The sequence below is a fragment of the Cibotium barometz genome, chromosome 36, assembly GCF_041138505.1.
Source record: "Cibotium barometz isolate CiBa-2024 chromosome 36, ASM4113850v1, whole genome shotgun sequence".
Taxonomy (NCBI): domain Eukaryota; kingdom Viridiplantae; phylum Streptophyta; class Polypodiopsida; order Cyatheales; family Cibotiaceae; genus Cibotium; species Cibotium barometz.
Genome location: NC_141081.1, coordinates 801,748 through 822,143, shown reverse-complemented (window position 1 = coordinate 822,143; position 20,396 = coordinate 801,748). Strand labels below are relative to the sequence as shown.

The 20,396-nt window shown below is 42.4% G+C and overlaps 1 protein-coding gene and 1 pseudogene across 3 annotated transcripts in view; both read right to left on the bottom strand.

Annotated features, from left to right (window-relative positions):
- The window catches only part of LOC147617376 (U-box domain-containing protein 44-like), a 41,053-nt gene extending 32,521 nt beyond the window's left edge, over window positions 1-8,532 (bottom strand). The window contains exons 1-3 of one of the 3 annotated variants that reach the window (XM_086775636.1): window positions 8,393-8,532; window positions 6,904-8,323; window positions 6,500-6,800 (exon numbers count right to left, since the gene is read on the bottom strand). In XM_086775636.1, the coding sequence (XP_086631762.1) occupies window positions 6,500-6,800; window positions 6,904-8,145 (1,543 nt within the window). In that variant the 5' untranslated portion in view covers window positions 8,146-8,323; window positions 8,393-8,532. The remainder of the gene's footprint in view (window positions 1-6,499; window positions 6,801-6,903; window positions 8,324-8,392) is intronic. The other 2 variants (XM_086775637.1, XM_086775638.1) reach the window with 2 other exon arrangements.
- Window positions 8,533-13,162: 4,630 nt separating this feature from the next.
- Window positions 13,163-14,069, bottom strand: LOC147617375 (expansin-A2 pseudogene; annotated as a pseudogene).
- Window positions 14,070-20,396: the final 6,327 nt, after the last annotated feature.

Here is a 20,396-nt window from a genome sequence, read left to right as displayed (position 1 = left end):
GGTTTTCTGATGCCGATTTGCTGATATGAGGCTTGGTTGTACCTATTTCTTCTACGTTTCCAGAATTTGCCCTTTCTACTCCCCCGAATACCTCTGCGTTTTCAGATTTGCAGCCATGGTTGCCGCGTTTTTCTGGACTGATTTCTGCTGGTAGCTCTACCTTCACTTGGGCTTCATCCGTTGGACCCGAAGGTACCTTCTCTTCAGCATTTTTCCTCATAGGAGGTGTGGACACTGGTTGGCCTAAATTTTTAGGTTTGTAGCCCTTGTTTGGCTACGTTTTCCTCTCCAGTGGACTCAGATCACTTGCAGAGGGGGTCTTGTTTGGATTGTGGCTTGGAGGCAGTTTGGTACTTGAGAAGGATACTGAATTTCTGAATTCAGTCAACGTTTTGCTGATTTTGGAGCATCTATACCTGTGTTTTGTTCCTAGCCTTCACAGTTACCCGGTTTCTTCATGTTCCTTGCCTTCTATTGGCAGTTTTTTTGTTCGACAGCAATGTTTTGGCTGCGTTTTGCTTCCCAAAGGAGTTTTCTACACTCAGAGGGGGCCTATCTCCAGCTACTTCACTTGAGGATCAGTTTCGGGAGCTGTTTTGTATCTGTGGAGACTTTCTTCTGTGACAGGAGTTTACAGATTTTGGAGGAGAGTAGTGATCTTTTCAGAGATCCTGAGTAGAGTTTATTTTGTCCGAGCCTATGTTCTTTGCAGTGTTTGCAGAGAAAGGAGGGTGTTTTTCCTATGAGGTGTGATCCTTTCACATGGATCACTTGCATGTTGTTGATTCTTGGGATCTGATTCTACTTATGGAACGGTCTTCTGCTCTCAGTGATGCTTTTGAGGACTTTGTTACCACTGCAGTTTATATTCCTACTTCCCTTCCTCATTGTGAGGAGTCTACCTCTGCCTCTCTTTGTGATGCTTCTGAGGATGCCCCTCCCCCTGCCAGTTTGATGTGGTGTTCATGTTTGTTGTTTTGGAGGATGGTTTTTTGGACCCAATGGAATGTTTTGGATCTTTGGTTGCTAACCGTGCTTGGGGCACAATGGTACTTCCAGAGTTCTTTGGATTTGGATCAGAATCAGGTTGGGCTTGTACCAGTCCACAACATCTTTTTCAGAGGGGGATGTGGAGTCCTTTCATCTTGCGATGCCCACCTCAGTGGCGTGTACTTATGCACAGCATTGGGCAACTCATGGTATGGAGTTTGAGCTAATGGACCCCATCTTTTATACAGAGTCTTTACATCTTGCGATGCCAACCTTTTCAGAGGATGCTTTTGTATAGCATTTGGCTACTCTTGGTACAGAGTTGGAGCAGATTGACTCTTTCTTTTGAGGGTTCCAATGAGGAGCAGTTTTCTTCTCCCAAGATTGATTATCTATAGGATTTGACCTTGGTTGGTTATGAGTTTTTTTATACCTTCTCCAGGTTGGATACATGACATACGACTTCAGGGAGCGTTCATACACTTGGGTTTGGAACCATTATTTAGAGCAACATGTCGCAGCCTATATGGTTGTTTTCTTCCAGAGGAGCCGTGTACCTAGCAGCTTGTTTTGTTGCTTTTGTAGCTGAGTTACTGAGGAGATTGCTTGTGGAGCTTTCTTGGCACCTGTTTCTGAAGTCTTTCATCTTTGATCGAGGATGGCGTCTTTGGCTTCTTGGAGTTCACTTAGCATCCGGTGCTGAGAGGGGGTGTTAGACATCATCTCCTTGTTGCTAGCTTCATGTTTGGTGTCCTATTTTAGCCTCTAGGGCTAACCATGTTAGCTAGAGGGGCTGGTCACCCCTCACATATTTTTCCCCTATTTTATCCCCATTTTTATGGTGTCTTGGATATTTATCCTAGTCTTGGACATTTACCTAGTCGTGTGGATGCTAGTCGACTGCCTACTTTTGGGCATATATATAGCTGGCTTGCCTCCCTCATTCTTCACTGCTTGCTTAGCATTGTATGCTGCAGTCCCTCACATACAAGGTTTTCTCCCCTCTTGCTCGGGACATGTATTCCTATTGATGATGATATTGAGAGCAAGTTCTCACCTGTGTTTCCTCTCCATCTCTCTCTCTCTCACTCTCTCTCCTGTGTTTCCACTTTCCCTTCCGCTGCACATTCTATCAGTGCTTCCTCGGCGGCATCGCCTACATGTGGATAAATAAGCGGTTCCAGGTGGGCGCCTATGGGCGGTGAAAAATCGATAGCTACGGGAGGACCTTGGGCCAAAGGTCAGTTAGGAGGGGGGGAAGGGGGGGGGGAAAAAACTTGCCACGTACAGATCCATGCAGTACGGTATAGTGCCGTATTGTACACTAAAACGTACCTTATAATAATGTACGTCATACTTATGCAACCCTGTCACTCACCTATTTCATGCTGTGATCTCTCGTACATCTGGTCCTTTCGTCCTTTTGTCCTCACACCCCAACCACATTCTACTGCATGATGATGTGGACATTCCAGGACTTGGTTGGAAAGTGTGTTCATATTTTTGGACGACATACTTAAATTTTTAATGACGGGTCGAGAAGCATGACATTGATGTACAGAAAGTTTTGAAATTGTTGGAAAGCAACGAGCTGTATGTCAATGAGCAAAAGTCCGTGCTTTATCCGTTCGAGGTTCACTACCTTGGATACATAATCAGTGCCGAGGGCATCCTACTTGACCCGGCCAAAGTGGCTGAGGTAGTCAATTGGGAGATACAACCGACAGTATATGATATTTGATCAATTGTGGGCATATGCCAAGCATATTCCACCCACACTGACAAATTCTCTGACTTCCCGGTGGATCTTACAAATCTGCTTAAGGGTGTCAAGACTAGAAGACAACGGATTCAAATGACTCCACAAGCTTTGGAGGCATTCAAGAACCTCAAGGTGGCTTTGTCAGAGGCTCCTTGTCTAGCACTTGCCTCGTGGGATAAGCCATTCCAAGTAATCACCGTTGCGAGTAACATCGCAATTAAAGCTGTTTTACAAACAACAGAATGGCCATCAAGTAGCTTAAATATCTCGTAAGTTACTACCCGCAGAAAAGAATTACTCAGTCTATGATTGAGAACTCTTACCAGTGATTCAGGCCCTGAAACATTGGAAGCATTTCCTTTATGGGTGAGAATTTGAGGTTCACACTAACCATCATGCATTGCACTCAATTCAAACAATGCCAAAGGCAAAGTGGAGTGACCGTCAGCACCACCAGAGCCGAATTTTCCAATAATTTGGTGGCATGATCGAGGAAAGGCCAATCCAGTGGCCAATGCTTTGAGCAAGAAGGGAACAGTGACTCTTATTCAGAAGACCTTGTTGGTATGGGACTAGATGATATGAAGCACACATACGCGGATTTCGAGGAATTCAGTACACAATGGGAACAAGCATTGGTGTCACATGCGGAAGCTCTAGGTGTCTTCTTTCAGCCCTAAACACCATCTAGGAACATGCTGATGCAAAAATGCATGCAGAAGAGAGAGAGAGAGAGAGAGAGAGAGAGAGAGAGAGATCTGAATACCATATAGTACAAAACGGTACAACAATCTTGCTGCCTTCCATGAAAAGGTGTAAACCTAATCTACAAGCCTAACCTAGTGACTCAGCCCCTTGAAGGAGTAAATGATCAAATCGATGAGCAAGTCTTGCCTTTTATAGGCTTGAGAAGACCTGATGGACTGGCCGACTACTAGTCGGCCAAAAATAACACTTCATATGATGCAGCCAACAAGGCCTTCTACTCTCATAAGCTGGCCGAAAGCAAACCCAAAGTCCTCCATCTAATATCCCTTGCCAAATCAGTAAAACTTGCTCCAAAATCTGATTCAAATCTATCTTTATCTTGTTGCCCCTTCAGGATTAGCCTCTGAGTTCAGCCAGTGCATGTCTTGCACATGACATGCTCAACTTGATGACGGGTTTCCAATCTGTATTCTTGGATGATTGTCATCCCATTCTCTATTCCCGGAGTCCCCCTATCATCCTTCCCTCTCTGGCAACCTTTTCACTAAACACCCAACCTGGTCTCCAAATCCACTCTAACTCTGATGAAGATCTATGCATCTGTTCCATCCAGTCCCCATTCCGTTTTTGCCCTGTCCCTGAACACTGTCTTTGGTCTTCTTTCCTGAGAAATGAGTCTGGCACTCTCACTCCACCCCTTGGAGGATCATCCTCCCCTGGAACTGTTGCCTGAAAGCCTTTCCTGGTGTGTCCCAAGTGGCACCCGACTCACAGGACTACCATCCCCTTGGGCTTTGTGGAACACCACCAACCAACCTCGAATTCTTCCATGTCTTCTGTTCCTTGCCTTAGGCCTCATACCTTTGCACTTTCATGTACCTTGGACCTGCGCACCTCCATCTAGGACTGAATCAGTGTTTAGCCTTGCTGAGCCTGATGCTAAGACAAAGTTGCCTAATTCCCACACCACCACAAGATCAAGACACAGGTGATGGTTTCATCCGTGCGAGATGCAATAAGGGTGGGTGGGACATGGGCAGCAACAATATCTTAGAACCAACCTGAAGCTCTAGGAGTCTTCTTTCAACCCTAAACACCATCTAGGAACATGCTGATGCAAAAACGCATGCAGAAGAGAGAGAAGAGAGAGAGAGAGAGAGAGAGAGAGAGCCAAGTATTCAATATATCATATAGTAAAAAAAAGGTACAACAGTCTTGCAGCCCTTGGCTGCCTTCCATGAAAAGGTGTAAACCTAATCTACAAGCCTAACCTAGTGACTCAGCCCCTTGAAGGACTGAATGATCAAACCGATGAGCAAGTCTTGCCTTTTATAGACTTGAGAAGACCTGATGGACTGGCCGACTGCTGGTCGGCCAAGTCCAGGACAAAAATAACACTTCATATGCTGCAGCCACCAACAAGACCTCCTACTCTCGTAAGCTGGCTGACAGCAAACCCAACGTCCTCCATCTGATATCCCTTGCCAAATCAGCAAAACCTGCTCCAAAATCCGGTTCAAATCTATCTTTATCTTGCTGCCCCTTCAAGATTAGCCTCTGTGTTCAGCCAGTGCATGTCTTGCACATGACAATTGGATGCCACAGGACCATGCCACTTTTTGATACAGGATGGTTGGCTTTTCTACAAAGGCCGCCTTTTTGTGTCATGAAGTCGTTCAGGACAACTCTTCTCCATGACGCCGATGATGCCATCACCGGTGGTCACACGGGCATGAATTCGACTTTGGAGAAAGTCGCTCAGCTAGAAGGAAACAAAATTGTGAACTTGCATAGAAGGAATGAGAGGCTAAGGCTACAACTAAAGCAGCTGACATACTATTGGTAAAGAATGAGACGAGATATGTTCACTCATGTGCAACACTGACGTTTGTCAAAAAGTGAAAGCGTTACAGCCTTTACCCATTCCCAAAGGGATTTTTCAAGATATATCTATGGATTTTGTGACGAACCTGCCTCCCAGTCCGGGTAAGCGTAATTCTCAGTGCTTAACTATTGTTGATAGATTTAGTAAATTTGTTATGCTTATACCAGGAGATCTTGGAATCAGTCAAAGATAGGCTGGCTAAAGCATAGGAGGCCTACACTCGATAGGCCAATAAAGATCGAAGGGATGTGAAGTTCTCAGTTACAATGTATTATGGGTTGGTTGGCTAGCCTTTAGCGTTGGTTGACTACCAACCCTAACTTATTAATAATAATGTCCAAATATAATAAATTGTACATAGTTGACTGCTCATTGGGCGGCTAAAACAAACACAATGAAATGGCTGAAAAAGCCCCAAAATTGACCAAGACTCGGCTACAAATTACACCCTCTAAAGCGGCTAAATGGTAAAGGCATGTCCACATCAACCATTGGAAGGTGTGCACGTGACATCCCCTCCTGCTTAACTTGGAGCAGGGGTGCACATGATGCTCGTACGCTCCAACTTGGTGTCGGTGTCCAACTGCAGGCTCAATCTCGCTCAACCTCCAAGTTGATGTCTCTGCCCACCGCCTCCTCCATAATCACAGGCACTAGAACTTGCCCCTTTGCCTTTGGATGCTCTGTTGGCATGGCGGAAACCTTGGGAACTGCTGAAGCACTCAACTCATCCTCCTCCTCGATGGATTCGGAGAGACATGCCTGAACCTCTGAAACTTGTACGAGATCTGAGATGGGTTGTCCTCACTGTAGAAATCACCTTCAAGTTTAAGAGTCTCCACCTCATCATCCTCCAAAATATGCTCCTTATGGCAAATCAAGACAATAGTAGAAAACATCTTGCAGGAGGTAGAGCAGGAACGCAACAATGCAGACATGTCAGACAGCATGTGGGCATGTTGGGTGAGTACAAGGCACCAGTGGCCAAGCTAAGTGCCGCGCAGGGGGAAGGTGGACAATTTGCCTATAAAACCTCAAAACAGTGCATTTTCACTCTGATTTGCCTGATAGCCATAAAAACAAAGGAAAACATTGTGGACTATAATGAACTGGTGAGTGACCTGGTACTACAAGCAAGAGACCGGCGTACACACCTTCAGACAGACGATGTGCCAATGGTTTAAAATGATTAGCTTCAGCCATCTGTACCACATTTTGATTGTTGCTCGAAAGATTTCTAAGAAGCTGTTTGGCATCCTCTGCTGCCTCTTGATTTCCACTGTTTGACATGGTAACCAATAGAAGAATGCAGCCCTGCACTTTGCCGATTTGTTCACAAACTTTTGGTTCCTTTGACAACTCTAAAAGCAGGGCCACTGCATGTCTGCCTTCCTTGGCATCACGGGCAAGGGAACGTACAGCATGCTGTATAGCACCAGCATCAGCTATCTTCTCCTGCTTCACACAAGAAAATCAGGGGTGTATAGAAAGCACGACATATAACCATAACTTCAAGTCCCTTAAAACACTAGGCTGGTAAAAGGTTGGACCACTGTACCTTGGTGACAGCATCGTCAACTGCCAAACTACAGAGAGTGGCCAATGTTCTCGTTCTGATAGTGTGCTTATTGCTGGAGAGCAAGTGAGTGATAACGGGAATGAGCCCCTCTGCACGTATCCATACCTTGTGGATAGATTTTTCTTCACTTAGCCTGTGTAATTCTTTCAAAGCAGTTAGATTATCCTCCTCATCATCGGACCGGAGCTTGGATTCAGTGGCACCGATGCTAATGAAAGTATTCCGCTCCTTCCACTCTCTGATAGAGTTACAAAGAGAGACATTAGGTTGAACCTCCAGAGTGTGGAGCTCAACCTTGGTGATGGGACATGTTGTGTTTCCTGAGTTAAACCATCTCTCTATGGCACTGCGCTCAAATGTCTGACCAGATGCAATCTCTACTGGATCTTCCATCACGTCGTTGGTGATGGGGCAGTAAAAGGACTGCCAAGGGGGTAACGGCTGGGCACTTGGAGTCCTCCTCTTCCGATAGTCACTTTCTCTCTCACTAGCTGAGCGTAGACCATCCACCTGACTGAGGAAACCTAGTATTTGTTCAAGCTGCATGGCCTCTGCCTGGCTCTTCCGAAGTAGTGCCTCTTCTTTCTCTTGCTTCAGCTTCTCAAGCTCCTGCCTCAGGGATGCTGGATCATTCGACACACCAACTACCTGTGCAATCTGGTAAAGCAAATCTTTGGCATGATCACTATCAGCTTGCCTCTCTCTCATTCCCATGTCTAGCTTCTCCATGATTTCTTCCTCGGCAACAGCTGCCTTGAACTCCACAGCCTCCATATGCTTGTACAACTCCGCAGTCTTGTCGCACGTGTCCATAGAAATATCAAGAGTGGCCACAGGAATGAGGCTAAGGCATCGACCTATCTCTTGTGTAATGTCCTGCAGCCGTTTAACAACATCCCTGCAGTTGTACAGCAGAGAAATCCGGCTCTTGGTGGTGCACTCACTGATCAGCTCATTAGCTGTCTTGATCTTGCGCTCCAGCGAATCTAGGGCTAATCGCGTAGGTGGATTATCCCTCACATTCTTGTCTTGCAACTCCCTGAGAACTGGCACAATTCTTTCTAGATACCCTGATAGCTCATTGAAGTTTGATTTCTCGATGAGAACATCTTTGGCAGCCATGGCTGTCATGTAAGCTTGAACCAGTAGGCGAGATAGCACCTCTGAGACAGGTGCAAGGACCGCATTTCCTATACCTCCCCTAAACATGCTACCTTGCATTTTTGCCCCTTCCTGACAGGGTCTACAACGTGCGGGACATGGACCCGGTTCCGAAATCGACAGAAGACTTGTTAAGAACCTCTACAGGTAAGCTCTTGCAATGAAGTAGGCTCGAGAGACTGCCTTCAAATCAAGTTAGTACCCCAAGAATCAGTGTACTTTGCTAGCGCAGAGACGCCTGCAAGGGTAAATAACGTAAAGAAAGCATGCCTTGGAATGAAGCCTAGAGTTGGATTAGATTGTGTACCTGAGACATCACGAGATTGCAGAGCTTCAGATTGGTGTGCTGGAAACCCTAGAGAATTGAGGAGTTGGGGATCGCTTCAGAGACCGAGAGTACCGTATAGCCGGCAGGTAGTAGAGACTGTGACGTGTGCGCTTTCCGCCGGCTTAATCACTGCGTTTACAGAAAGTGATATTGACCGGTCTCACTTCATGTTATTTTCCCTTTTTTTCCCCTTTTTTGCTATTATATGCTTTGGACCACCCCCTTCATTCAACACTATTTAGCACTTTGTTTCCAGGTCCCTCAACAGGTTTGATTTGACTTCTCTTTTAGCACCTTTCCCATGAATCCAACACTCCACTTGCATTCACGACGACATCACAAGTATCAGCGCTCGCCTACAAGTCGTTGCTCGTTTAGTGTACATGTGAGGCAATAGGTCAGCTTCAATGAGAGTACCTATGCCTTATGCTAGACATTGAGAACCTCAGGAAGAAAGGTTCATACTTCAGCCAAGGGATGTCGATCAATTTGCAATTTTGGTTTTTCAAATTTTGGGATTTGGTTTTGATGTGTTTTTTCTAGCTATATGTATTCACTCCACTATACATATTCACTCCACCATACATATTCATTAATTAGTGCCCGCAAGTGGGCACTAATTAATAATGGACAGCCTCTAAGCATCATAACCTTAGTCTCCAAGGTTTAAATTTTTAAATTTAAAAAAACCATTGAATAATTCGTCGCTCTCTCTAGCTCTAACGACAATCTTTTTTCTCACATAGGCTTCAACTCGAACACGTCTATCTCACACTCTTTAACTCGAATACAATACTATTATTATTTTTTAACTCTTTAACTCGAATACAATACTATTATTATTTTTAACTCTTTAACTCGAATACAATATTATTATTATTTTTAATTATATATATCATACACGGCCTTCCCTCTCTCTCTCTCTCGCTCGCGCAGTATGGATCCACATGACACAGTATCAATCTCTCTTTCTCTCTCTCTCTCTCTCTCTCTCACTTGCGCAGTATGGATCCACATGACACGGTATCAGTGTATATATATATATACTTTCTATATCTCACACACGTTCGTTTGTCTCACTCTCTCTCTCACATATATACCTTTTCTCGCTCGGGGGCCACCATGAAAATCAACTCTCAAAGCCTTTTATAGAATTCGTGGAAGTCTCCAGATAATACCAAAGCCTCGAGAAGTCTCCAAAAAGTTGTGAAGCGTCATTAGCTTCACATTCGCTTTTTTTTTTTAACTTTAACTTTTAGAAGGTTCCAAGGTTTTCGATATCTGGTCCTAACCAATTAATTGGGACCCATATTATGGCCTCATTTGTATTTTTGTCTTCTTTTGAAGTGAAGGCTATTGAAAATGGTTTCAAGTCACTTTATGTAAGTAGAAATATTGTTTACAATAAAAACACTACACGGTGGTGGGACACCCTTTTCTTTAAGTACAAGTTCTTACTAGAAATCTCTTAAAGCCTCTTTACTATCCTCACTTTGTTCCTTTTCACTTCTTTAGCCCCTCATGGATTCCAACTGAAAAAAAGATATTCTTTAAACTTTTTAAAAAGTTTTTATACTATGTTGAATCATGAACCCTAAGAGTGACCACCATCATTGAGTAAGTGGTGATACTTGAAGGGTTAATATGGAATTCAAGTGGAGATCAAGACATTGTGAAAGAATGTGTAGAATCGCTTGAGTGTACTTCTAGAAACATGTAATGATATTAATTAACAGCCCACAAGTGACATAGCAAAGATGATAACATTAAGACTCCTAGACATAGATAACCACTCCTAACTTGACTTAACCACCTACTCGTCGATAACCACTCCTAACTTGACTTAACCAACATTCTAAAAGGCCTACAATAATGTCCCATATCTCTATGCATCATGCTCTAAGCCTAAGAGAATAGAAAATTTGAAACCCCGGCACCCAAGGGTGCAAAGTAAATAAATGAGAAGAATAAGAACATTGGAGAAATGATACTAGAGTCTCTCTATGTAGAAGGAGGGCACAATAATGCAAGACCTAAAAAACATAACATGCAAAAAAAAGGAACACATTTATGAGAAAAAAAAGTGTTTAGTAACACATCTATGTGCTTGATCTATATATATAGAGCTTAATGCATGCATAGATCTATATATATAGAGCTTAATGAATAATGAGGCATATTGTGTAGTACTTGTGCACAAATATCCATGCCCTCCTAAACCTAATGAACCATATTTAAAAATGACACTCAACATTACATATGGCAAACCATAAGTTTACATTTTATCTCATAAGTTTATATACTAACCGAGGAATTAGCTAGCTTGCATCATCAAGCTAGCTAGCATTGGTTCAAACAATCCCCATTTTCTGATATGCTCCAATGTCACTCAACGTTCACGTACACAAACATTCTTGTATCTTTTATATGAACAAGGGATTCTTCTTCGCAACCACTCTGGACCTCCACTTAATGGTGACCCATCACTATTCGAACTAGTAGAAGACATCTGTTAATAACCGGACTAAATATGAATACATGCATTAAGTCTAGCAGTGTCAATGGTATATGCATAGGTTTTCTCTCTGGAATTTGCCCAGTGTCACTATAAGCACCGTTAAAGCATCGCTAGGTGTCGTTTTTAGAGGCGCTTATAGTGACGTTGAGAAAATTAACTTTTTGAACCTGCAGCACCCCAACGCCTATCTTTCTCTCCCCCAAAAAATTTCCTCCGCTTGGGTAAATTAAAGGGCCCAAGAAGACCCCATTCACTTCCTAATGAAGCACAAGGATGAAAATGAAGAAGCCAAGCACAAGAGAAACAAGAGCTCACCTGTTGTCTCCATAGATCTACAAGACAACCATATGAGAAGAATGAGCGAGAGAGAGAGAGAGAGAGAGAGAGAGAGAGAGAGAGAGAGAGAAGAAGAAGAAGAAGAAGAAGAAGAAGAAGAAGAAGCTCTTTTAACGTCGTAGGAACAATCCCAAGAGACCAAATATGATCTATCCGACGGGAGCGAGATTCGAACACAAGAATGTGAGAGAGAGAGAGAGAGAGAGAGAGAGAGAGAGAGAGAGAGAGCACATGTAGTCATCGAGGGTGATCGGGCATGACGATAACGTTGCGTGAACTTTTCTCAATAACTATTCGGTAACATTGCGTGAACTTTTCATGATAACTATCAGCCAAAACGTTATTTTCATGACAACTATTTCTTTTATTGCCTTTAACCACTCCTTGTTAGCACTTGACAAAGGAATGTCAACGACACTGCTTTTTTATCCACCTATCCATGCTTTCACCCAGTGCTAGTTTCAAAACATAAGAAAGCACACAAGGAGCATGGTGAAAAGTAAGAACAACGATTCATCCACTCACAAAAAAACATAAGTAATGGCTCAATGAAAGGTTCACAATTGAATTGTAATATAACAATATCGTGATTGACCTATAATGTCATGCTAAAAGCTAGCATTAGACAAGATGATAGGCATTTGGATGTGATCAATTAATTACATCGCAATGTTATGTTTTGTAAAAATATATGGTTTGATTAATATGATGTTAGCTATCGCTATTTTTGTAATTGAGGATTTTTTTCCCCTTATCGCTTTCCTTACAATGCTAGTTTCTTTCGATTGGTTTTCTCAGAGTGCTAGTTTCAAAACATAAGAAAGCGTACAAGGAGCATGGTGAAAAGTAAGAACAACATCGATTCATCCACTCACAAGGAATCATAAGTAATGTCTCAATGAAAGGTTCACAATTGAGTTGTAATACAGCAATATCCTGATTGAAATTCTCACTAAATGATGACCCTAGGTTAAAGCTTCATCATATGGCAAAGCTAGTTCCTATATCAAATATATTATATAAAGACTACGATGTTATTTACATTCAATACCAGTAATTGAGGATTTTTTTTCCCCTTATCGCTTTCCTTACAGTGCTAGTTTCTTTCTATTGGTTTTCTAAGAGTGCTAGTTTCAAAACATAAGAAAGCGCACAAGGAGCATGGTGAAAAGTAAGAACAACGATTCATCCACTCACAAGCAATCAGAAGTAATAGCTCAATGAATGGTTCACAATTGAGTTGTAATACAGCAATATCGTGATTGAAATTCTCACTAAATTATGACCCTAGGTTAAAGCTTCATCATATGGCAAAGCTAGTTTCGTATATCAAATATATTATATAAAGACTACCATGTTATTTACATTCAATACCAGTAGTGGCAAAGCTTGTTCCAAAATGAAAGGTTTATAATAGAGCATCCATGTTAACAAATTAATCAAGGGTTTATACTAGAGCCTTAATCGACCGTTAATCCATCAAAATGGTAATTAGAGAACCCAATGTATTGTGACCCTAAGTTAAAACTCATTCATTAAGTGATGTCAAATCAATATTAATTCTCAATAAAGTACTTATTCACAAATTTGTAATCACCATTTTAATCGCTAATCTTTAATGACTGTTGTCTTCTTAACCGATTAGTACTTTGCAAGTGCATGTCATAGATCCACAAAAGACACATGCTTGCAAAGTACCTAGGTTTGATGTGCATTGAAGGGGTGCCGATGGAATTTCACCTGGTATTGAGAAACCCAATGAAGAAGGGTTTACAATGGAGCTTTACTCCATCGAAATGGTGATTGGAATTAAAATGAAAAAAGAAATCTGCATTCTCGATATAAAAAGCTAGTCCCTATATTTACTGGACATGTGTTATTTGTAGCGTTAATGTTTAGAACTGGCCGCGAGCTTCGAAGGTCTGGCCGAAGCCCCAGTTGGAGGGGGCGACGTCGAAGAGCGTGCGAGACTTGCCGTCGTCGGTGGTGACGAGGAAGGAGAGCGACTGGCCGGTGAGGACGGTGTTGCACTGCCAGTTCTGACCCCAGTTCCTGGACATGGGGATCCAGCCGCCGCTCTTGGATCCCTTGATGGACACGCTTGTCACGCTTCCGCTGCCGCCCACGTTGGTGAGCAGCACCAGGTTGAAGTAGGGGTTCCCGTTGATGGTGAACTTGACGCCGCCCTGCTTCACGCAAGGGACTCTCCTGTATCTCACCGGGACAATGCCGCCCCGGTAGCGGGCGATTTGTAGGAACGCCGGCTCTGCCAGGTCGAAGTGTTTGAGCGGGGGATTGCACCAGCCTCCGTTGTTGTTGGCCAAAGCGTAGTTGGGTGGGCAAAAATTGGTGGCGGTGACTACGAGGCTGTGCTGGCCAGGAATGCACCACTGGGCGTCGTCGTAGCACACCAGCTCAAAGCAAGCTCCGCAGGTGTCACCATTGTTGAAGAGCGCTGTGCTCAGAGCGGCCGTGTTGGTGGCGTAGCCCTGGCTCCGGAGGTCTCCATAGCCGCAGGCACCCCCTGCGAAATCCAATATAATAAGAAAGAATACACGGTCATGTCACCACACAGCAGCTAGCTAGCTGCCTGATATTCTTATAATAGTATAAAATACTACGTTAATTCAAGTTACCATTGGTTCCGGAATATCCATCTGGGCTTCCGTAGAAGGTCGCGTGCGCCTCCTCCCAGTCTTGATAGCTCACGCGCGCCTGGCTGCTTCTCACGCAGCAGTACATGAGCACAACAAACAGGCCGCCGCCATTAATCATGAAGATGCTACTACTGATTCGCCGCATGATGGACGACGTCGTGCAACAGTTAGACCCGCGTCGACGATTGCAGGACGACAAGCTATAAGCTGTGTCTGCTGCGCCTCGCTCCAATATTTTACTTCGTGAGATAGTACAACAGCCGCTCTTATATAGCTCGTGTTTGCCTGCTGGGAAGGCTGGCCGACTGCTCAGTGCCTCGTCCATGCTTGAATATTCAGGTGTGCGCGTGAAAATTAACCTTCTATTCGTGCGGATCTCAAGTTCAAATCGCCTAAGGGAGCAAAGCTCAATTTTCTTGTAAGAGGGTGTTTTTGTTAAAAAAAATTCAAAAAAAAAACAATTAAAATTTTGCTTCTTCTCACCCCGTGTAGCAAATCCACTTTCGGTTAATGTTAATGTTCCATGGGTACTTCGGCAACTCTTGGTATTTGCTCAATTACAGATGTAATGACGCGCAGAGAATGTTCATCGGCGGAGTTGGGCCAAAAATAGGAACTCTCGTAAATTTTAGGAGTGTGATCCTTTGTATTCCTCCCTGATAATCCCCCTTTCCCCAAACTTCTACTTTCCAAATATTTAGACGTCCTAGAGTCCACCAAACCCCTTTTATAGTACCAAGAAATGTACAGGGTGGGTGGTCGGTCACATCCTCCCTAGCTTGAAAGTGACAAAATTGATGAACTACTCGTAACAAATCCACTTAATGAACAATCACAAATATTGGAAGAAAGTAGGATTCGGAGAAGAGACTAGAAACAAAACCTCACTAAAAGGGAAACATGCCCGTCCCCCTTTGCACGAATTTATTGTATCAAACCACCATAGTTCAGGCACAAAGTGCCTGAACCTTCACAATAGATGCTCATAGTAGCTGGATACATCCAATAAAGTGGGTTGAAATTCAAAAATTCTGATTTTGAGCGTTTGAAAACCCTATACCTAATTTATGTACATTCCAACCAGCAAACTATCTTCTCTGGCCATACCTTGGTGTTTCACTGAATATGGTGCAATCTGGCCATGACAACTGCTGTAGAGACCACTGTTGACAATACGTACCAATTGTATTCCAAGGTTGGAATTGATGAGAATGTGATGAGCTATGGTGGATCAAATGCAAGGATCAACATGATTAGCAACTTGCAAGTAATTAGAAGGTCATTAAGGTGAAATTAGTGTACAATTAATCTAATAGCTTAATGTAGGCATGGATTCTCAAAAACCAGCAACTTCTCATTAGGCCAATGCCTCAATTTATAGCTTTTACATCCAAAAGGTGCCAAGCATCTAACCCCATTGATTTCTCCTTGATTTGTGCCACCTCCCCTACATATGGGGACACCTTTTTCTAGAATCTTTCCACACCCCTATATTCACTCATGCTATCCTTGATTCTCTCATTCGATAGATTACCTTTTCACTGCTACCCACTCAATTACAGACTCCCTTTTATAGTCTCTAGCTAAGGGCTTGTTCCCGCACACACCCATTCACTTGCATATTTCAACACCTCCCCTCCAGTGAAGAATTCTAGCACACCTGGACCCTATACCAAGTTTCCCTCTTGCTTGGTAGCCTGCGAGACGACCAGTGCCTCAAGTCCCTAACTCATAGTTGTTGACACTCTCTCTCTATGTTTCCAAGGCTACTACAAGTGCCCGTAACTTTGACTAAAGTGCTTACACATACATCTACCACATGGCCTACATCATCGGTGGCTCAAAGGTGGCTTTACTCTATTGGGGCAGGTTATATTGGGTTGTAGGGTTTCTCTCTCTTTCTCTCTCAGAAAAGATGTAGCGGGTGATTTGTAGGAACGCAGGCTCTGCCAAATCGAAGTGTTTGAGCGAGGATTACACTAGCCTCCATTGTTGTTAGCCAGCGCGTAGTTGGTTGGGCATCCCTAATTTATGGACATTCCAAGTAGCAAACTATCGTCTCTGGCCATACCTTGGTTTCACCAAATACGGTGCAATCTAGCCACAACAATCGCTGTAGACCATTGTTGACAATATGTACCAATTGTATTCCAAGCTTGAAATTGATGTGAGCAGTGCTTGAAAAATGAAGAGTGATATAGATTTAAGGCTTCAATGCTCTAGAATGGAGAAAGTGGCTACTTTAATTGGCAACAAGTGTTAGCTCACTTGACAAGTATAAGGCCACTTGTCCCATTCTAGATGCCACATGTACCAATCTAGATGCCACTTGCCCTCATTTGAGAGCTCGTAAATATTTTCTCGAAGATGCTTTGGCAATTTTCCCCATTTGTGTAGCTTGCAGACGTAATGACATGAATGGAATATCCATTGGAGTTTGTCCAAAAAATGATGTATGTGCATATCTTGATATCTAAGAGATGAAGGTTCACCAGTCTCATGTACTTTGCCACTCTTTCCACGTAGCTCTGACACCTCATGTTGGCACAACAACATTATGGTAATGTGTCCGGGCCCTTGTGCATATAAGGACCAAGGATGCGCTTGGCCTCCTTACAGTCCAGTACACGATCTCTCGGTGAGCGAACACTTAGCTGTGGACAATAAAGTCATACTCCCATATTTCAATGGAATCAAGCACCTGAAGTTGTAAATTTCTCCATGCTTCCTTAGCAAGGAAAGATGGCCTTCTACCTAATCCAAGATGAGAAGTCCAACTTCTATGCATGTGTACTTGGGATGCTTCTCTTTGTTGCTTGATGCCACCACACTTGATGGCCTTGGCAATCCATGATTTCCTGTGATTCACATGTCTCTGCATATACGATCCATCATCTTAAGGGCATTAAACTATAAGTCAGGGTGTGGCACATGAAACACTATCTTCAATACACTTAGAATGTATTGCTTCTTTGTACTATCTTGATTTCTCTAGTCAATGAACTTAATGTGTCTAAACTCAAGATTTACAAGGTGATGCATTTGTGCTATGACATGCTTCCCCTTGCTATCCTCAAGGAGGATGCTTCCATCTATCCTCCTCACATGGCAAGGAAGTGTCGTAGGGTCATAGGAATTTAAATCCACCACTTGCTGTGCTTGCACATCCTCTTATATGGGGAATCGAAAGCAAATCTACTACTACCCCCAAAATAACCACCCACAACCGCCCCCACTAGAATGTTGACCCTCACTAGAACCACGAGAAGAGACATACCTCCTATCTAATAAGGTCGTGGACTAGGTGCTATAGAAGAAATGAGAGCGGGCTGGTCGCAGCCTCTATGTGAAGGACCAGTACCCTAAAATGGACTAGATCCTCCAATGGGAGTGGATAAGGGTATAGGAGTGCATAATCCAAGAGTAGAACCACCCATCAGAGTACCCTCCATCGGTGTAGACTTAACTATGGAAGAAATCTAGGGTGGAGCAAAAATGTTCCACGCATTCTCTCCCATACCAATGTGATAGACTAGCAGCCCCACCTGTGAGAGTCGTTTCATGTCCAGATCATCAACAATAGACACTGAACGACGGGTTGCTGGGCTTCTTGAGTCTGGATCATCCCCCCACGTCTACATTATAAAAATGAGGTTATCATGTTTATATAATAATAAGGACTTAGAAAGAAAATCTATCATGTGTATACCTTATGCCGAAGCTCTATGCATAAGCCTTATGCATAAGTTCTATGCATTAGCTCTATGCATAAGATCTATGCATAAACCATAAACTTGCAATACAATTAAAGCAAAAGTGAATATAAAAATTGAAACCCTGGCACCCAAGGGTGCAACCAAATACATGAGAAGAATAAGAACATTGGAGTCTACCTCAAGAGATGTAATGATGCTCTAGATACTTAAGTCGCTCTACGTAGATATGACATAGTTTTTTTTAATCTCTCTAACACAAGAAATGATTAAAGCTTAAATAACATAAGAATGCTCAAAGATTTAATAACATAAGAACACATTAGAACTCTTATACTTCTCATGTGATAATAGAATTTATTAAGACCTTCTAGAATACTGCTTAGACAAGTAGGGTGGGATAGTGCCCTCGTAGCTTTTGAGGAATTTCCACACGCTCCCAACTATTAAAGCCAAAGGCAACTTCTCTATTATAAGAAAAGGATAGTGAAAAGATTGACAGTCCACCTCTTCACTTTAGCCACCTACTCGCAGATTAGCACTCCTAACCTGACTTAATCAACATTCTAAATGGCCTACAACAATTTTCCATATCTCTATGCATAAGCCTTATGCTTATGCATAAGCTTACATAAGGCTTATGCATAATCTATAAGCCCTTATGCACTATGCTAAACCCTAAACCCAGCACCCAAGCGTGCAATAAACATGATTCTGCATTAACAATTATATGAACAAGAGAGCTTACCTCGACAATGTCAAGCCGAAGGAGGGGACAACAATGCAAGACCTATAAAACATAACATGAAAAAAAGTGATAAGTAACATATTTATGAGAAAAAAGAGCACATGATTTAAGATTTATGCACCATAATGGCACCTTAATAATAATGCATTAAGCTTTAAGCTCTATGCATGATCTATATGCATACATGTATAGAGCTTAATGCATGCTTCTTGCATTAAGCTCTATGCATAGAGACTAATGTATACATTACGCTTAATGCATACATTACACTTAATGCATATGCATAGAGCTTAATGCAAGAAGCATTAAGCTCTTGCATTAAGCGTACTGCATGCATTAAGCTTAATTAACATATACAGCTTAATACATGCATTAAGCGTACTGCATGCATTAAGCTTAATTAACATATAGAGCTTAATGCATACATTAAGCTCTATATGTTTATTAAGATTAAGCTTAATGCATGCATTAAGCTTTATAAATTAATTCAAATTAATTAAAGCATTGCATGCTTGTTGCATTAAGATCTATGCATAGATCTTAATGCATGAATTAAGCTTAATGCATGAATTAAGCTTAATGCATTAAGCTCTATCCATGCATAGAGCTTGCTGCATCAATCTAGCTTAGTGCATTCATTAAGCTCTATGCATCTAGCTTAATGCATGCATTAAGCTAGATGCATAGAGCTTAATGTAAGAAGCATCCATGCATTAAGCTTAATACATACATTAAGCTCTATACATAGAGTTTAATGTATGCATTAATCTCTATGCATCTAACTTAATGCATGCATTAAGATCTATGCATACATTTAGCTAGATGCATAAAGCTTAATGCAAGAAGAATCCATATAATGAGCTTAATCCATACATTAAGCTCTATGAATAGAGATTAATGCATACATGAATCTTAATGCATGCATTAAGCTCTATGCATCTAGGTGAATGCAAGAAGCATGCATGCATTAAGCTTTACGCATAGAAGGCTTGTATAGAGCTGAACCTAAGCCCGGCACCAAAGGATGCAATAAAGGAAAAACTTGGAATGATGAGGATTCCTGCCAACTCATCAGCTTAGGCTCACATTGAGAATGGATGGCTATAGTTCAAAGATGAGCCCCATAATTTACGGCTTGGATTGGGTATGGATGGGGTGAACCCATTTGGATTGAGGTCTACATCATGGTGGTCCACATGGCCCATTGTTGTTGTGAATTACAGTATTCCTACATGGATGTCCATCAAGAAAAGGGTCATGTGATGCTTGTGCTTCTTGTGACCGGGAAGCACAAGGTAAAGAATATGGATGTATAACTTGATCCCTTGATTGATGAGCTCAAGTAATTATGGAGAGGAGTAAGGTTGCATGATGTTTCTCATCCAATTTCATGTCATAATGCAATGGTCAAGGGTATCTTAATGTGGACTATGCATTTTTTTGAGCTATATGGAGTGCTCAGGTACATTGTACTCATAAATTTCTTCTTATCTAAGCATGCACAAGTGTAGCTGAAATAGTTATGGCATGTATGAGATAGTACCAAAGATGGAGCATCCATACGAAGCACAGTAGTATGATGAAAGAGCTTGGGCCATGGTTGCATAAGTGGCTATTATCAGTTGATCATGTGGAATGTGCATTAATGAAACCCTTTAATGTGTGGGGGTACGATTGAAGAAGAGTTTGTACACGAGTCTTTGCTCAAAGGAGGAACGATTATGCTTTAGGAAGAATGGTGCAAAATGGAACACGCTAGTTAGAGAAGAAAGAGAAGGAGGTGAAAAGAAATTTATGTACCTCTGTATACCTTATGTAAATATGTTCCATTGACCATTAACCACATGTCAACCATTCATAGAACATGAGAAACATCAAGTATCAGTGGCATTAAAAATGTTATGGGCTACCGCACCTCCCAAGAGGGGACTCCACACAACATGTAATCAGGAGAAGCAATAGTGAGACGGCATCCCTTGAATGCACATCAAACCTAGGTACTTTGCAAGCA